Source organism: Cololabis saira, chromosome 9, assembly GCF_033807715.1.
Source record: "Cololabis saira isolate AMF1-May2022 chromosome 9, fColSai1.1, whole genome shotgun sequence".
NCBI classification, from domain to species: domain Eukaryota; kingdom Metazoa; phylum Chordata; class Actinopteri; order Beloniformes; family Belonidae; genus Cololabis; species Cololabis saira.
Window position 1 is genome coordinate 16,935,551 of NC_084595.1, and position 18,914 is coordinate 16,954,464.

General features: G+C 44.3%; 1 protein-coding gene across 2 annotated transcripts in view; it reads right to left on the reverse strand.

The window, feature by feature from the left end:
- LOC133451501 (metal transporter CNNM4) overlaps window positions 1-18,914 on the reverse strand; it is a 66,617-nt gene that overhangs the window by 9,537 nt on the left and 38,166 nt on the right. Inside the window, exons 6-7 of one of the 2 annotated variants that reach the window (XM_061730614.1) lie at window positions 6,650-6,746; window positions 2,872-2,934 (exon numbers count right to left, since the gene is read on the reverse strand). In XM_061730614.1, coding sequence (XP_061586598.1) covers window positions 2,872-2,934; window positions 6,650-6,746 — 160 coding nt within the window. The remainder of the gene's footprint in view (window positions 1-2,871; window positions 2,935-6,649; window positions 6,747-18,914) is intronic. The other variant, XM_061730615.1, reaches the window with a different exon arrangement.

Genomic DNA, 18,914 nt, shown 5'->3' on the forward strand with positions numbered 1-18,914 from the left:
TAGCAATAACGTTTTGTTTTAGTTTTCCTTCCCCAGCCTTGTTATTTTCCACCTCGGCTCCGACAACCGAAACCATGGTGACTAACATTCATGTGGGTCGACTGGCTGGCAGGTGAGCTTTCATCAACATGCTGATTTCATTCAGGCTGAACCGTTCTCACACTTCACACGCGAGGCCGTTACCGTGGAGGTTTACTATTACCGGTCGGAGTGAGTCGTCCAGCAGGGGGCCTCAGTGAGTCATAGGAAACTGTTTTACCTGGACACGTCAACTGCATTAGATTTCAGGAAGTTAAGCTGTCTAGGTAATGCTACCTACTTAACCGGTTAGTGGTTACAGGTCACACATCAAGTGTGCAGCGTTAATCGTGTTACAACTTTTACAATCCAGTAGGGAACTTTCCTTCAGCAAGATCCTTTAAACGTCAGAAAGAAACTAGTAAAAAGAATAGTTGAAAACAAACTATTTTAAAAGTTCACGCCCCTTCCTTCAGACCTGTCGCAGCCACAGGGGATCAATATTTTTATTGTTATTGTTTTTTTTATTTTTATTATATTATTATTTTCATCCTGCACTCAAGCGTCCGATGCTAATTTGGCAGCGATGAAAAGCTCAAATTTGAACGAAGACGATGCAGAACGGCGCAGCCGCCTGACCGCGTTGGCGAAGCTGACCGATCAGAGCGCAGCGAGATCTTTTCAAGAGCGGCAGAGGCCATGCCCACTAAAAACAAAAGGAAAAAAAGCTTTAACAAGGTATGGTGAGGGATTTTAGTTGATGCCAAAGAGAGGTTAAACTCAGAGGGTCTCGGAGGAAAAGCTTATTACACACAAATCAGGATTTTTATGCATTATACCAAAAAAAAAGCAAACAGTGAAAAATACATCATCAAACAAGCAGATTACTGCTAGTTTGAAGGTTTTTGGTGAAGAGATACTGAAAAATTCCTTACCCTACCTTTAATGGACATTATGCTGCATTTACCAATTAACCACATTCTGATAAAATATTAGACTTGCATAAATTTCTTTGTAAATTACAGAACCGTTGTGGGCGATGTCTTTATATCTATTACACACTTACTACACCGTATCTGGATAAACGTGACATCACTCAGAAGAGAAACAGACCTTTTCTCACGGGGTGACGAGTTGCAACGCTGTGACCCAACTGCAGCTCTGTGAAATACACCGCCCAGTTACGGGTTTTGAAGTTTAATTTTCACGTTGCGTGATTTACTATCAAGTGTTGCATGTTTTTTTCAGAAAACATGGGTTTAACTTGCACACCTTCATCCGATGTTTAGGATACTGACGAGTCACCTACTGGATCGTTAAGGAGGGTAATCGGTGACGGCTTATGGGGGGAATCATCCGTGTTTGTTAGTGGTTTTAAAGTGAAGTTATAGTTCACATATGGAAGTGGGTGTTTTTTAATGATTTCTTCACCTCCAACTACAATCTAACAACCGCTAACCTAATCACAGCTGGGGTTGCAACTACACGGATTAAAGTGAGAGAAAGCAAAACTACCAAGAGACTAAATCCCAGGCTGCATCCGGATAACGCCCCCCCCCCATCCATCCCCACCTCAGTGGCTCCAGCTATAGATGCTGTGGAGCCGGAGCTATGATGAAGCATCCAGAGCTGAAGGTTTCGCCCTCGAGGCCTTGAGAGAGGGCGGGGGGGGGGGGGGGTCGACCCACATCTGGGTGTCTCTCCTCAGTTTCATCACCCGTGATTTTTCCCCGCCAGCTGACGAACTGTGTTTACATTTTGGCAGAAGAACTCTTTGATCAGCGGTTGATTCACTTCATCTCATTTGTGGTTCAGAGGTCACCGAACGGAGGATGTGACATACCGTGGTACGACTGAGGGGATGTGTTTGATTAAATCACAAGAGAAGACGCTGTTGGCTCACGAAGGGGCAAAAATTTGAGGATGGCTTAAGTCCTTTAAAGAAAAGAATAAATACTCAAAATAAATATCCAACTTCTCATAAGAAAAGATAACAAAAACGAGTGATTAACGAGTAAGCCGAGGTATGAAGCTAAAGACACCAAGTTCAGGCATGTTTGTGCCTCTGCAGGCAGAACTCCCTCCTGCAATGATTCACGTCTAAAAGACTCGATAACCCAATAAAAACATCCTTAAATGGAGCCTTTTTATATCAGTCCAGCTCTAATTTAACTCATTTTTTACTCTTTGTTGGAGGGAAACGTTCAAGGACATAAACACACCTTTAACCGTCAGCTGAACCGATCACTGAGACCAGATCAATACTCGAGCTGATCCAGCAGGAAGGTTCTGATGAGGATTATATTGATATAATATATATATATATATATATATATATATATATATATATATATATATATATGTATATAATATATATATATATATATATATTAAAAGCTTAGCTGACTAAACCATCCCCTCGGTGATCCTGTTACAGGCCCACCGGGGAAGCTCCCAAAATGCACTGGGCTCTCTATGTCATTATTATTACAGTCAACATTTCACTCGTTGGTGTCTGGGGTTTGGAGTCAACGAAAATAAACATGTGGGTTTGTTCTCAGAGGTGAGAAAAGGGAGGCGTTTTTGATTGAAGAGTTTATCTGCCAAAAACCATTATCATCCTTTAACTCTTTGCCGTCCTCGCAGTAGAAATCTATAATCTATAAATCTTTATTCAACACAGTCGGCCATACGGTACCTCGAACAACGAGGGGCCTTAGTTTTTGCATTTGAAAGGGCATTTATTTAACCAATATGTTTAACAGGAACCCCCGCCCCCCCTCAAGCCCCACCCACCCCACCTGTGCCCCGCCTGTCCTTGGTGTTAAAGGACCCAGACATGCCGGCGTTTACCTGGCAACCGAGAGAACAGAGAAAACCTCTTAAAGGAGAGGAGGCGGGGCCGAGGCACAGCCACTGAGAGGACAGGAGAGAGAGGGGGAGGAGGGAGGAGGAGGTGATTGATGGGACAACGGGACGACAAGGAGGAGAGAGTCAGTGAGATACAGGGAGACGGTCACAGACTGGGAGGAGACATGGAGACGTCCTGCGTTTCCAGTGGCGACGGCTGTCTTCCTTTTTTAAGATGTTTGACATGGTTTTCAGACTTTGACCAATCAGAAGTCCACTGGAAGGGAGGGAGGTCAGGAAATGAAACAAACATGCCACTCCATAACACCTTTTTTTACTCTTTATCTCCCCATACAAGCACCTGGAAGAGTAATTAAGTGTTATATCAGAGCACAAGGTGAGGAAAACAAACACTCATAACGCCAAAGTGCTGAATCAGGGATCCTTCAATACACGTCGCAGCAGACTTATCTTTTAAATCTATCTATTAAAATCAGCTTTTATCTGTATTTTGTGTCGTTGATGTAGAGATAGTTAAGAAGAAGTGGCCGAGTTTCAGGAATCAAGCGCCAGACTGGCCCCATTTAAACTTTAAACTCAGAAAAATCCAATCACTCCTGGTATTAGACTGTGCTCCCAAATGCATCCTGCAAGATCAGATCTGAACGTCCGGCTCAATATATACAGGACTGTCTCAGAAAATTAGAATATTGTGATTTTCTGTAATGCAATTACAAAAACAAAAATGTCATACATTCTGGATTCATTACAAATCAACTGAAATATTGCAAGCCTTTTATTATTTTAATATTGCTGATCATGGCTTACAGCTTAAGAAAACTCAAATGTCCAATCTCAAAAATTTGAATATTCTGGGAATCTTAAACTGTAAGCCATAATCAGCCATATTAAAATAATAAAAGGCTTGCAATATTTCAGTTGATTTGTAATGAATCCAGAATGTATGACTTTTTTTTTTTTTTTTTTTTTTTTTTTTTTTTTAAATTGCATTACAGAAAATAAAGAACTTTATCACAATATTCTAATTTTCTGAGACAGTCATGTATAAATAAACACATCACCTCTGCTCAAAACACCAAATGTGTTGTAGTTTTTAACTGTCAGAGCTTGATAAAGCTCAGCGTAACTCGCGGGTCGGGATTAAAGGAGCCAGAATGGACAAGATGATGAAGATACACAGTAAACTTTTAGTTTGGAAAGTTCATTCAACAAAGAATATGACAGATGACCTTAAAACGCATCCAGACTGACTGACTGGGATGTTTTCGAACCTTTTGTCTGTCAAACAGGTGATTTGTGTTTCATGCAGGTTAAAAAAAAACAACACGCTTAATGTTTGCAGGCAGAAATCATCTACTCGGCACAGATGTTAATACCAGGAGTAAACCCCCGCCTGATACTCAAATAAAGTCATCACAGACGAGTCAGCGAGCAAGAGACGAAACTGTTGGATGTCAAGTTGCTGAGGACCATTTCCAAAGAGGAAATAACAAATGACGTCTCGGTTTGACGCCTGACGGGTGTCAGATCAAGCTTTTTCGGATCCTGCTGCTTCATCCGAGCATCGAAGTCGCAGACGGAGATTTGAATAAAACAACAACGCAGACAGAGACGCAAGCGGACAACAGTAACCAGAACAAACATCACACGGATCAAAGCTGTACGTTCCGATACCGTACCGTAGATGAGAGGTGAAAGGCTGAGTTTTATCTTAAAGGTTTCATACTTTTACATATTTTAGGCTCTCGCTGACACATTGTTGTTGTAGCTGTTGAAGCAAATGACGCGTTAAACGTGCCGTTGCTTAACTGTGCAGACGAGACAAGGCTTGTAGGTGTCCAGGCGTGAAACTTGGCAGCTCTGGAAACCACGTGTACAAGTACACAAACAAAGTGGATGTTTTCATTTATACAGCATGTACACGCATGTAATTCCTCCCAACGGCCGCCAGATGGCGCTGTTTCACTTCCCTGGGAGGATGAAAGCTACAGCTCAGCTGTGTTTGGACCACAGGAACCAATGCTTCCTTCCTCGAAGTGCACGATCCGAGGCATTTTAAGGTGAACTGAGACTTTGTAAACTGAACACGGATGCATCCAGAGGGGCCCCCGGGGGCCGCCCACTACACCAAAGCCATCAAATATGAGCACAAATGTTTGTGGGGGATCTTTCCTTTGTATCGTTCACACGCTTTGCTCAGTGAGGTCTCACTCGATTGTTTTCAGTCTCTGGCGTTTAAACACCACATGTTGTGTTTGCAAGTGAAAATGACATGGCATCTTTATTAGCTAATAGCTCCAGCCCCTCCAGCTACACATTTTAAGGTAAGGTGTAACCACACAAGCTAAGCACACATGCACTCCGATTACTAGCTCATGAAATCTGGTAACGTCAAGTTGTACTGAATATTTTGCAAGTTCAGACCCAGATTCATGCAGCGTCAGTCAGCGGAGGAGCTGCGGAGGCCTGCGACTGCAGTAGAGAAGCAGTGAAATACAAAACTCCAAATTGTGTTTTGGGGTATAATTCATCGTTTTTAATTACTTTTGAATCTATATTTCACCTTAAAAACCGTGCCTTTTTGGTATCACGATAATTATTATTATCATTATCATCATCATTATAATTATTATCATTATTATTAGTATCATTATTAGTATTATTGTCATTATTATCATCATCATCATCATCATCATCTTTTTTATTATTATTATTATTAGCACAAACTCACCTGGTTGAAGTTACAGCTATTTTTTATTTTATTTTGATAAACTGTATTAACACATTGGACCTAAAATCCCACAAAAACTTCTAATCCAAGTAGGACAAACATCTATTTTCCTACTGTGAAGATGACAAACATGTTTTTATAGCTTAAAATGAAAATATAAATGGTAAATTTCAAAAGCTTATTTACAAATTTAGGAAAAAATAAATTTAAATACATCTTTTACATTAAATTGCAGACAATGCACATGTTTTTTGGACCTCCCCCTAAAAAAAACAATTTGGTGTCCAAACAAGACAGATTGGAGGATGTTTGTGTTTAAACTGGTCGACTCCACACAAGCTGCGCCTCTTCAGATGACCACTAGATGGCCTCAGCTCTGCCCTTCAGGACACTTCTGAACCTCTTAGTCAGGAAAAGCACAACATGTGCTCTTCTAAGAGCTGGCAGATCTGATCGGGACAATAAAGGACCGACTCAGCTCCATAAAACGCTGCCGGAGCAGCACGACCAACCCGACAGCGAGGAGCAGCTGACCTTTAGACCTAAGAGGCACATGACTGACGCAGAAATGTTTTAACCGTCATAAAACTGTCAGTGGACTACTTTCATTTCTGGATGTGGTAGGTCCTAATTCCTCCTCTGACATTCTCCGTCTCCTGTCCCCGTAACGTTTAGGGTTTTATCTTCTTTTATAGATGTTGATGAGAAAATGGTGAAATTGCGTTGAATCACCGGAGTAACTGAAAGATATTCCTTTAACACCTTAACAAAACAGCCTTTTAGCACCTTAAATCGTGGTCTCGTGAACTCAAACACACCTTTTGCTCCTTATAATGGTAAATTATTTATTTATAATGGAAAAAAAAATTTTGGTCAGTTATTGGCTCCAGCTGAAGAAACTATTATCCTGCCAAAAGGTGGCGGTAGAGAGACACCCAGCGACGAACCATCGTAAACGTAGCAGTTAGTCCTTCAATACACAAATAAATAAACCAAGTTGATGTCTAAGGACGGGGGGGATTAACTCACCCAGCGTGGGAGCACTGAGCGCCATGATGCCGTAGTAAGAGAACGGTCCCGTCTCAAACTTCATGTTCTCGTTCCCGGCCTCCACCTCCACTCGACCCTGAGTCGACACACACGGGGGTGTAGTTTCAGTAAAAATGAAAACAACAACAACAACAAAAACATTGGCAGGATGTGATGAAATAGAAAGAACAACAAACAGCAGCCAAAAAAATGCACATTTAAGATAAAAATCAGTTCTTATTTAAGGAGTCGTTATCAACTCCTTATTCTGCTGCCGGGCTCCACAGAACCAAGGAGGAGACGGCTATCGGACATTTTAATACTTTCAGTCTTTTAACTTCAGTCAGAATCTGAAATTAACTAAAAGTTGCAGAAAAGTTACTTGCTCTGGAAAAAAAAGGATAATAAATGCTAAAAAAGTAACTTTTATGGAGCTCCTGTCCCAACCGGGGGAGGGAGGTCGCATCTAATCAAGCCTCATTTTCGATGTTCTTGATTGACAGAAACTTAAAGAAGTAGCTTTTTTGATTCTGTACGATAAAGAAACCCGAGCTATTTGAGACTCTGGACCCGTTTTCACCCGACGAGAGCATCAGCACCTGCCTGGCCACTTATGGCGCTTTTCCACAAGTACCTACTCAGCCCGACTCGAATCGGCTCAACTTGCCCTTGTTTCTTTTCCATACCCGGATCAGAAGTACGCAGGTTGGAGCGAAGCTGCTGTGACGTACTCGATTGTGCAACACAAACGAAGAAGACAGACGCCTGTGAGGGACTGGAGCGGCCTCTCCCCTCGTAAAAAGGCATAAGGCAAACTGGACCTGAGTGATGAGGTGGAAAGGAGAACACGCAGAGCGAGGAATGCCAAAAAAAAAGGCTTTTTATTTCATGTAAAAAAACACAGACATACAGGCGGAGTGCAAAATCAGTATTCTAAAAAAATGGCACAATCCTCCACCTTGGCCTCACATCAAGCTACCTCCACTCAGCAGAACCCTTTTCTGGTGTGCAGCCGCCGTTTATGAAGCCAGGCAAGGAGAGGTTGATTGGGCACAGGTTAGGGCTGTGCGATTAATCGATTTTAAATCTAAATCGGATTTATTAATCACAATCGATGTTAAAAAAAGGAAAATTGGAAAATCGATTTTCTTTTTTTGCAGCTTTTTTGCAGCTTTTTTGCAGCTTTTTACAGACAGAGCTCGTCTAGTCATCTTTTTTTGGTCAAGAAAATTGTAAATGTTGTCACTTTACTAAACTCAAGGAGGATTTACAGTATCTTTCAATTGCACTTAATTCCCAATAGGGAAATTTATTTGCTATTTTTCTTTAAAAATGAAGATAAAATATTTGAAACAATTTATTCCATTGTCTTTTATAGTTTTACCAAAAAATATCGAAATCGAAAATCGGGTTTTCAGAGAAAAAAAATCAGGATTTTTTTTTTGTCCAAAATCGCCCAGCCCTAGCACAGGTGTGCCCAATCAGCAGAACCAGGCCCACCTGTGTGCTGCTCCCCTGCAGACCACGCCCAATCCTCCACTCTGCCACACACATATTAAAAAAGTCAGGTGACGGTGAGAAGGGGAGGGGTTGCTCACTTTCTCACAACGCCAAAGACGGAGAACATGATTTATCTGCTGCTTGCTCTGTGGCTCGTATTCAATATAAAATTAAAACAACGGAGGGAGAGAAGGCTTCAAGCAGCGAGTCGCTCTTGAAATGATGTCACATCCTGACTCAGACTGATCTGATTGGCCAACCGCCGATGTAGTGTGATGACGTCAGATACAGCCCGACTCAGCCCGCTTAGAACCTCGGCAGAATAGATACAGAAAACGTATCTACTCGGCACGTTAGATCCCTAGTGGAAAAGCGCCAAACTGAGGCGAGTCGAGTCGGGCTGAGTAGGTACTAGTGGAAAAGCACCATTAGTTTGTATAAAAGTACACCATTTGGCCACTAGAGGGGGGTGCAACCCCACGTTCAGCCAGATGACACGGTGACTGCTGGGGATGTTCTCTGGGGGGGACGTGTTTATTTTGGCTGCGATCAGACTCCAATGGGAACTCGCTTCTGGCAGAAGCTGCGTCTGTGGGGGGGGCGGGGCAATGCGGCGGACACAGACGGGTCTCGCGCTCGCTGCAGGTCCTCTGCAACACTCAGATCTGAGGGATGAGAGGAAGGACGGGGGGGTAAGGAGGCCTGTGTTGGCAGGGAGAGTTGGCCCTGTTCGGCCTGCAGGAATGTGTGAACTGCAGCAACAACAAGGCACAGTTAATCCACGCCGTCCAGCGGGGCGGCGCTCCGACCACTCGGTGTCTGACAGCGCGGCAATTTAGGGCCGCTTTAATTAAGGTCCCATCTCGAAGGTTACGTTAACGAGACGCATCTCTCTGATTAACTGCCGTTTGTGGGATTGTAACCCTGCCGATGGGTCCAGTTTTATGAAGTCGTGCTGCCAAGTGTTTATCACGCCGATGTTCCAGCGCGTCAGTGCGTTAACGAGTCGAGGAGGTCGTCAGCCAACTGTGTTACAACAACAGCCCCAGAATAGCATCATGCCCTCATAAAAATAAGAAACGGGAGAAGAAATCCTAGCAATACTGCTGTGTTATAGGTGAAATTAGCACTTTTAACTTGTAAAAAGACACTTTATCAATACAAGACGTAAAAGACACGATGAAAGGCACCTCTAGTGTGAGGAAGTGGTACTAGAAGACGTAGCGGGCCGTCTCTTTTCAGCACAATTTCTGGAGCATTTAATGAAGTGTTTTTTGACGAGCTTCGGACAAAAATAACCGGGTCGCATCCTCTTCACTTATCAGATGCCAACACGTACCCCTTTTCCACCAAACCGGTTCCAGAGCTGGTTCTGAGGTCAGAGGTCCAGGAAACATGCAGTTCCTCGAGGGACCACTAGGTGGCTGGCTAGAAAAGGGAACTACAAAAGCTACAGCTGAGATAAACACGGGCTGCATCCGAAATTCCATACTTCCACCCTAATGAGTATGCAAAAGCAGTACGTGAGATTAAAAAAAAAAAAAAAAGGAATGTCATCTTGTTTCGGCCAGGATAAACGGGAAAGAGCGGAGCGGTGCTGCTACTGCTGCTGTGACAGGAGTTGTTACCATGGTAACAACTCCCCCTCCCAACGGCAGGAAGTGCCGTGTGCGCTCTGAGTAGTATGTCCGAATTAATGCATACTACTGATATTTAATCAAAAGTGTGCCGAACTTAAGTATACTTTTTGAGTATATACTGTTTAGTATGGCATTTCGGAGGCACCGATAGTTTGGGGGGGCAACAGTTTTAGTCTCCATGGACAGAATTTATGGATCAGTATGGAGGTTTCAGACGGCAGCTCCATGGCAACCGCTAGTGACTACTTTCTGATGCATCTGCGTTGTCAACCAGCCAACTTCATGTGAGCTTTGAAACAGTCCAGCCAAGATTGTGTTTTTGATCTTGGGCTCACTTCAGACGCTGAAGTACAAGTAGGAATGTTTCTCTTCTCAAAATAACTCAGAAACAGAAATAAAATCAATATTTCCACACTGAAAGTAAAAGAACCATCAGTGTCAGAATAAAGAGCCGATGCCGTCATTTCTGCTCCGACCCGGCCTGAACGAAACCCTCAGCGACCCCTCGGACGGCGACAGAGAGACGTGTTTGGGATGCCTCGGATGCTTCGGGGTTGCTGTCCGATTGTGTTTGTCCAGGTGAAAAATGTGCACCGTCATGCCTTTAGGGCCAGGGCTGATGCGTGATGTGCATGGCCTCTTCATCACCTCTCTCTTCATGACAATAATCAGGCAGCTGAACGCGTATTTGCAGCCGTTGAAATTCTCCCATAAAAAAGGGATTCGTGTTTATTTTATATCCTGTTTTTGGTGCTGAAGCCAAATGAATGGAAACTCGTCCGGTTCCAGGTGAACTGAAATGTCCAGCATACATCGATTAGCACATTTTGAATAAATTATCTTTAATTTTACCTATTTATGGAGTTTGTAGTGCTTTTACTCTCTAATACTTTCAGAAAAATAAACAAAAAAGTTCCTTGAATGTATTTACTGATTAGATTATTGTTTTTACTTTAATTTCTAGTTAAAGGCACAACAGACAGACTGACTCTTTGTTGTCATTGGAGTTTGCACCTCAACATTTGATTGGCTCTCAGGCAATAGTCATAATAATTAGATCATTATATCAAATTTGAAATAAAAACAGAGGTAAAATGAGTCAAAACTCTATAAATCAGTGCAAAAACCTCTACAGGTTTATTTTGTCCCTCGTGTTCAGAGGTTAGAGGTTAGTTAGGTCGGAGACTGACTCGCTTTTAGAGCCTCTAGTGGTCGAGCGAGGATCTGTAGCGTTCCCAACTAGCTTTGGCTTCAAGTAGGGCTGGGCGATATGGACCAAAAGTCATATCTCGATATTTTCTAGCTGAATGGCGATACTCGATATATATCTCGATATTTTTTCTGTGCCATAATTGGGGTTTCCCCAAAGCATTATAGCATAGCATCTCTGTTAGCTTCATTTTTTTCTGAGGCAAACCCTTAAAAAAACAGTCAGTTTTAATACAAAGCCTCGTGCCAAATGTCACACAGGTTCCTTTATTAACAGAGATCTGCACAATATCAAAATGTATAAAACAAATGAAATAAAAATAAACTGCCTGCATATATAGAATAAAAATGCTTCTTGAATAAAATAATACAAATATCCCTTTCCTGCATAACAATTAAATTAAAATACACTGTGCAATTAATACAATGTAGACAGTAACAGGCAGACTTTTCCACTGAGGTTGACAGTTGTGCAAATAACAAAACATTTGTGCAAATCTCAAATAAAACATTCAAGTCAATTTGTCACAAAATAAGCTATATCAAAATCATAAAAAAAAAAAAAAAAAAAAAAAATTAAATCGATATAAACGATATTGTCTCGTACCATATCGCGTTTGAAAATATATCGATATATATTAAAATCTCGATATATCGCCCAGCCCTAGCTTCAAGCCAGAAGCTGAAACGTTGGCGCTTGGTTAATATATATATATATATATATATATATATATATATATATATATATATATATATATATATACATACATACATACATACATACATACATACATACATACATACACACACACACACACACACACACACACACACACACACACACACACACACAATACAATCTGTCACCGTCTCCATCCATCAGTTTACAGACTTCACGCCTGCTCGCTGCCCCGTCGGCGTCTACGAATGTCTCCAGCGCTCCATCACCAAGACACTGAGAGGCAAACAAACACCAGGACCAGAACAATCACACGTGCGTGCTGACAGCTCGCCGCCAAGTACGACATGTCAGCGCGTCTAGAAACCAGCTCATCGCCGCAGCGACGGCCAAGTCTGCGTACGTGAGCGCCGGCTGCTACGCGACACGTGCACTACGAGGCCTCCGAGGAGGCCGGAGGGAAGGGGGACAGGAGTGGATTGTGGGTAATCTGACGCTGCCCCGGTCCGACCAGTTTTACTGGACCTGCACAGGCTAAACAGCCCTGCCACATTTAGACCTGTTGCACCAACAGAGAGCGTCTGAGGAGGTTCTTCTCCAGACGGCATGTTTCAGGTCGTTCAACAGGATTCAGATCAGGAGGACACTTCAGAACAGTCCGATGTTTGGTTCCGAGTTCCGAGTGTTTTGGGTCACTATCCCGGTTCCTGCAACTGAGACCGGGTAGCACGTTTGTCTCCGGGTGGTCTTGAGATTTTCATCGTACCTGCAGATTCAAGACGCCCCGCACTAAAGTTGCTTTCGTCAATGAAAATTCTGTCTAAATATCGTCATCAACGAACCTTTATCACCTGAGGAAAACGAGACGAGACGCAACGAAAATGCTGGTCATGTGACGATAACGATAATAAAATATATAATGAAATATTGTAGAGGAATAAAAACGAGAGTAAAATGCAGATTACAAAATAAAAACTCTGCTAAAATGATTCTTCATTTTCATTGACCGAAATATTATAACAAAGATCCTCAATATCCATTTTTTAAGTAGTTTCCTCTGGTTTAGTTCTGCTGCTGGGTGACGTCACGTCCTCAATCCCAGTCGCGGCCCGCGGGGAATCAGATCCAGAAGATGCAGCTGCAGATTAGAGGCTGATGCCGTTAACGCAGAGCTCTAGGTTCACGTCAATTAAAAACTAAGTTAAATAGAGAAAGGGGCCGATGGCCGGGCACGCGGGGATCTTCTCTGGGGCTGGGAGAAGAAGAAGAGACCATCTTTGGATACACTTTCCTACATAGACGTGGAAAAGAAAACCCAATGTGTCGTCGAAAAAGAAAAAGATGGGGAGAAATGCGGAAAAATAAATATGTTGTAAACTCAAATTAGAGTCTTCTGTATCTGGAATGAATGTATTCTTGAGTCTATAAGGTAACAATAATATAATAATAAGATAACCTTGTTTGTATTGTAAAATTGGTTTGGCTAAATACAATTTTATTAACTAAAAACTAAGACTAAAACGAGACTAAAATGGTCCTGGACAATTCTGACTAAAATAAGACTAACATGCTCAGACTTTTAATCGACTGAAACTTGACACGACTAAAAGGAGAATGAACGTGACTAAAACTAATAAAAACTAAAATGATAGCTCGACCCAAAGACTAGACTAAAACTAAAATTGAAACAGGCTGACAAAAACAAAGACACCAGGCATGATGGGTGCATCACCCCGGAACAGCGACATCTAGACTCGTCAGACCACATGAACCTCTTTCGAAATGAAAAATGCAATTTTTTCCCCCAATTAACTTCACAGATATGCAGCTTTTTTTTCTTTTTTTTTTTAAAAAAAAGGAGTGAGATTGTAGGTTAAAATATCCCCCAAAAGCCTAGAAACAGCGAGTGAGAAGAGAAAATCTTGATAATATCCACTGAGATGGCGTGTTAAATAAGCGTTTGGTCCGTCCCTCAATCCCAGTCGCGGCCACAAAATCACAGGAAAAAATAAATATGTTGTAAACTCAAATTAGAGTCTTCTGTATCTGGAATGAATGTATTATTGAGTCTATAAGGTAACGATAATATAATAATTACAAAAACTTGTTTTGAATTGTAAAATGGGTTTTGCTGAATACAATCTTTGACTAAAACTAGACTAAAATGGTCCTGGACAATTCTGACTAAAATGCTTATTGGACGGTCGAAGGTTCCTCTCAATGACACCAGGACCACTTATCCCTTTTATTTAACTGCAGGTGATTTTGGTTATTTTTATTTCCCTGGTTTATTTTTACCCCGTAAAGAAACGTCACACCCATATTTACAGTTGGAGTTAAGTAAATAATCTGCTGGTTATTTTAGAAACGAGCGATCAATCATTATCAGCACCTCTCTGACCCCAGAAGATGATTCAGCATCCTTACATCAGAAAACTGCTGACTCATTCAGTCTGTATGTGCTGTGAGTTGTGGGCGGGGCTAAAAACTGGAGGTTTTTATGACTCATCATCAACTAAGTGAACTCTGCGTGAACCAGGGAGCGGCGTCCTCCGCTGCTGAAACGAGGAGGACTGATGTCTATGAGGCCGAAGTTTCAGCTCCCGAGAGAAGAAAAGTCCCCAGAACTTCGGTAGTTTGGTTCCTCATATTGATCAGGGTTGGGTTTTATATTGATTACCCATCTGAACGCAACCCTCCTCACTTATCCGGGCCTGGGACTGAGGTCGGAAGACGTGCCGGAGCAACGTAAGCAGCCTGCGGTTTGGGGCGGGTCCCCGGGGTCGAACTGACTCCGCCTCCTCAAAAGGTGCTGAATTTAAAGGGGACCTATTATGAAAAACACGTTTCCAGTGTGATGTAGCTTCTACGAGCCGTTCAGATTCTGCGCCCATCTTTACGTAAGTCGACGGGAGCGATTTACATAGGTTGGCCTCCGATGCGTGAAACCACGGCCACAACTAACTCCGCCGGCCGGAGCTTCCATCATTTTTCCATAGCGGTGTATCGCGTCATTCAGGCAGCCAATCAGCACAGTGCCTCATTATCATAGCCCCGCCCACTCTGACCTCTGGTCCTCCTGACACCGCAGCAGAACCTCTGGTCCTCCTGACACCGCAGCAGAACCGTGGTCTGTCTATCCCTGGCACCCGCTCACGTCAAACTTACCGAAGCATTTCCAACGCAGCAGGCCCAGTATTTGGGCCTCTGCCGGTAAGTTTTGATACAACTTTTACTTCTCCCGTGTACACCGCAACTGTCTTCTCTCCGCTGCGGGCTCCTCTTGGAGCCCTCGCGACCACCACCATCTCCACCTCAACAAGCTTACCTGCTGGATGTAGCATGCTGTGGCTAATCCTGTGGATATTCCTGGGGTTCTCGTCGCTCCTCTACACCCGGACCCTCGGCTCCTCGACGCTAGCTCTCGTTAGCTTCCAGCTACCGCTCTCGACCGGGACCATGCCGCCGCTCCACTCCGCCGCGGCCCACCACCCGCGCCCGACACCTGGTCCACTCTGGCAAAACCATCCTCCACACAGCCGCTCAGGACGCATGTTTTCCTACAACTTCACGTCGCCAAACTCCATTCCTTCCTTCTGGTCTTCCTGCCGTCCTGCAACTTCGTTACGTCATCACAACAAACAGAATCTGTCCAATCTCCGTCCACTTCCTCAGTCCTCTCAGCCAATCACCAAGCAACACCACCTGAAACTGGCTCTGTTCAACACCCGCTCACTCAACAACAAAAGCCTGCTGCTGAATGAATTTATAACGGACAATAATCTGGATTTCCTCTGTCTAACAGAAACCTGGCACAAACCCCTGGACTATTTCTCACTAAATCAGGCCACTCCCCCCAACTTCACCTACATGGAACAAGCTCGTGCTGAGGGGCGGGGGGGCGGTGTTGCAGCAATATACAGAAAGGACATTAAAGCAACCTCCATCCCCATTCCTGTCATTCCTTCATTTGAACACACTGCCTTCAAACTACCTGGCCCCACTCCTCTTGTCACCGCCGTCATTTATCGCCCCCCCAAACCAAACCCCTCCTTTCTCTCGGATCTCTCGGATTTTCTGACCCAGCTCTGCTCCATCTCTCCCTCTGTTCTCCTCCTGGGTGATTTCAACTTCCACATCAACGATCCTAACTGTAAACCTGCTGCTGAATTCCTGGACCTGCTACACTGCCTCAACTTCACTCAACACGTCGACTTCCCCACTCACGCCCGCGGCCACACCCTCGATCTCGTCTGCTCCACTGGCCTCACAATAAATCAGCTCTCCAGCCTCAACCTCCACGTGTCTGATCACCTGGCAATCATCATGGACATCAACATCCCCATCCCCACTCCCAAAGAAGCACGCAAAATATCCTTCCGCAACATCAGATCCATCTCCCCCTCTGCCCTCTCAGCCTCTCTCGCCACTCAGATGTCCGCCTCCCCTCCCCCGTCACCCGACAACCCCTCGGACCTCGTGGATTACTACAATCATACACTCTCCTCCTGTCTTGATCAACTGGCTCCCATCAAAACCAAAACAGTCTCTTTCGCACGCTCAGCACCCTGGTACACCCCTGAACTCCGCAAACTGAAATCCCGTAAACGTCAACTCGAGCGACTCTGCAAGAAATCTGGATTAACTGTTCACCAACTCGCCTACACTGATCATCTCCACCAATACAAGGATGCCCTCAACTCAGCTCGCTCCACCTACTTCTCCAACATCATTCATTCCGACTCCTCCAACCCAAAGGCTCTCTTCTCCACAATCAACAAACTTCTCAAACCCAGTGACAACATCTCCAACTCCTTCACAGTCTCTAAGTGCAACGACTTCCTCTCATTTTTTCAATCCAAAATCCAGACCATCTACAGTAACCTGACCACCTCCTCCACCCCCTCCACCTCCCCACCTGTTTCCCCCCCCTCCACCTCTCAGTCCCTGTCTCACTTCTCTCCCATGTCTTCAGCGTCTCTTTCAACAGTCATGATGGGCATGAAAACCTCTTCCTGTGCTCTGGACCCCATCCCATCCACATTCATAAAAAACTGTCTCCCAGCCATCTCCCCACTCATCATCAACATCGTCAACTCCTCCTTCAGCTCTGGATCAGTCCCGGACACCCTCAAACTGGCAGCTGTCACCCCCATCCTCAAAAAACCTGGACTCAACCCTGACACCATGAACAACTTCCGGCCCATTTCCAACCTCCCTTTCCTGTCAAAAATTCTGGAACGCGCCGTCGCCACTCAGCTCAAGACCCACCTCACCTCCAATGATCTGTTTGAAACATTTCAATCTGGTTTCCGCTCACGTCACAGCACAGAAACAGCCCTCATCAAAGTCACCAATGACCTCCTTCTCTCCTCCGACTCCGGCAACCTCAGCATTCTCCTTCTCCTGGACCTCACAGCAGCCTTTGACACCATCAGCCACACCATCCTCCTCTCCCGCCTGGAATCATCTCTCTACATCACCGGATCCGCCCTCTCCTGGTTAAAATCCTATCTCACCAACAGACATCAATTCATCAGCATCAACAACTGCTCCTCCTCCACTGCCCCTCTGTCACAAGGCGTCCCCCAGGGTTCGGTGCTTGGTCCTCTACTCTTCATCCTCTACATGCTCCCCCTTGGCAACATCATCCGCCGCCACCGCCTCCACTTCCACTGCTACGCCGACGACGTCCAACTGTACATCTCCACCAAATCCCTCACCTCTGCAACCCACTCTACCCTGACCAACTGCCTCGCCGAAATCAAGTCATGGATGCACTCGAACTTCCTCCAACTCAACTACAACAAATCGGACATGCTCATCATCGGCCCAAAATCCCTCACCAAAACCGCTCACAACTTCACCCTCACCATGGACAACTCCATTCTGTCTCCCTCCACTCACATCCGCAACCTCGGAGTTATCCTGGACAGTAACCTCTCCTTCCAACACCATGTCAACCACATCACAAGGACTGCTTTCTTCCACCTGAAAAATATTGCCCGTCTCCGTCCATCACTCTCCTTCTCTACCGCTGAAACCTTGATCCACGCCTTCATCACCTCAAGACTCGACTACTGCAATAGCATCCTCTACGGTTCAACTTCCAAGGTCCTCAATAAACTCCAATATATTCAAAACTCTGCCGCCCGCCTGCTCACCCACACCCGCTCCAGAGACCACATCACCCCAGTCCTCCAGAAGCTCCACTGGCTCCCCATCCCTCAACGGATCCACTTCAAAATCCTTCTCCTCACCCACAAAGCCCTCCACAACCAGGCCCCCTGCTACCTCACCGACCTGCTCCACCACTACACTCCCTCCCGCAGCCTCCGCTCCTCTGACGCCAACCTCCTGTCCCTTCCAGTCAGAACCAAGCACCGGACCTGGGGCGACAGGGCCTTCTCCATCGCTGCACCCACCCTCTGGAACTCCCTCCCCAAAAACATCCGTGACTGTACAGACCTCCCAGCATTCAAATCCCATCTCAAAACTCACCTTTACAGAACTGCTTTTAATGTGTGATTAATGTCCTGTCTCATGTTGTGTCCTTTTGTACTGTCCTGTGTAATTGTAATTTGTATTATGTGTTTTGTTTCAATGTAAAGCGTCTTTGAGTGCCCAGAAAAGCGCTATATAAATAAAATGTATTATTATTATTATTATTACTCAGAATCCCGCATAGATAATGAGGTTAGAGACTGGGAAGATAAAGACAGGGCTCAGAGGCTGAATTTCTATTAATTTATTTAGCAAAAACAATCAAAAGCTTGTTTTTAAGACATTCAAGGCCTGTATAAAATAGGTATTAGATGCCATAATAGGTCCCCTTTAAGGTTTATCACCTCGGCAAAAACAACAAAGCACGTAACTTTGAAGTGGTTTTCAGTTAAATGAAGCGTTACTTGTGGTGAGAACGAACATTTCCTACGCTTCAGTGAGCGTCCGGCACAATCACAGTCCGTCCTAGCCGAGATTTCAAAAAGGAAACAGGAAGTAACAGAGGCTAGTATGTCAAGATTAATTCAACCAGACCGCAGATGTAAAATATAGCAGAAAAGCAGCAGATAAGGAAATGAGCTGGATTCCAGCTGCTTTTATGGGTAAGAGATGGAGATTTTGGAAAGAAAACCAGCAACAAGTCAAGTTCAAACTGGACCTTTTGGGTTTCTCGTATCCAGCCTCCTCACGTTTTTGAGTTTCAGTATGACGCCGCCAAGTCTTTAACCGTCAC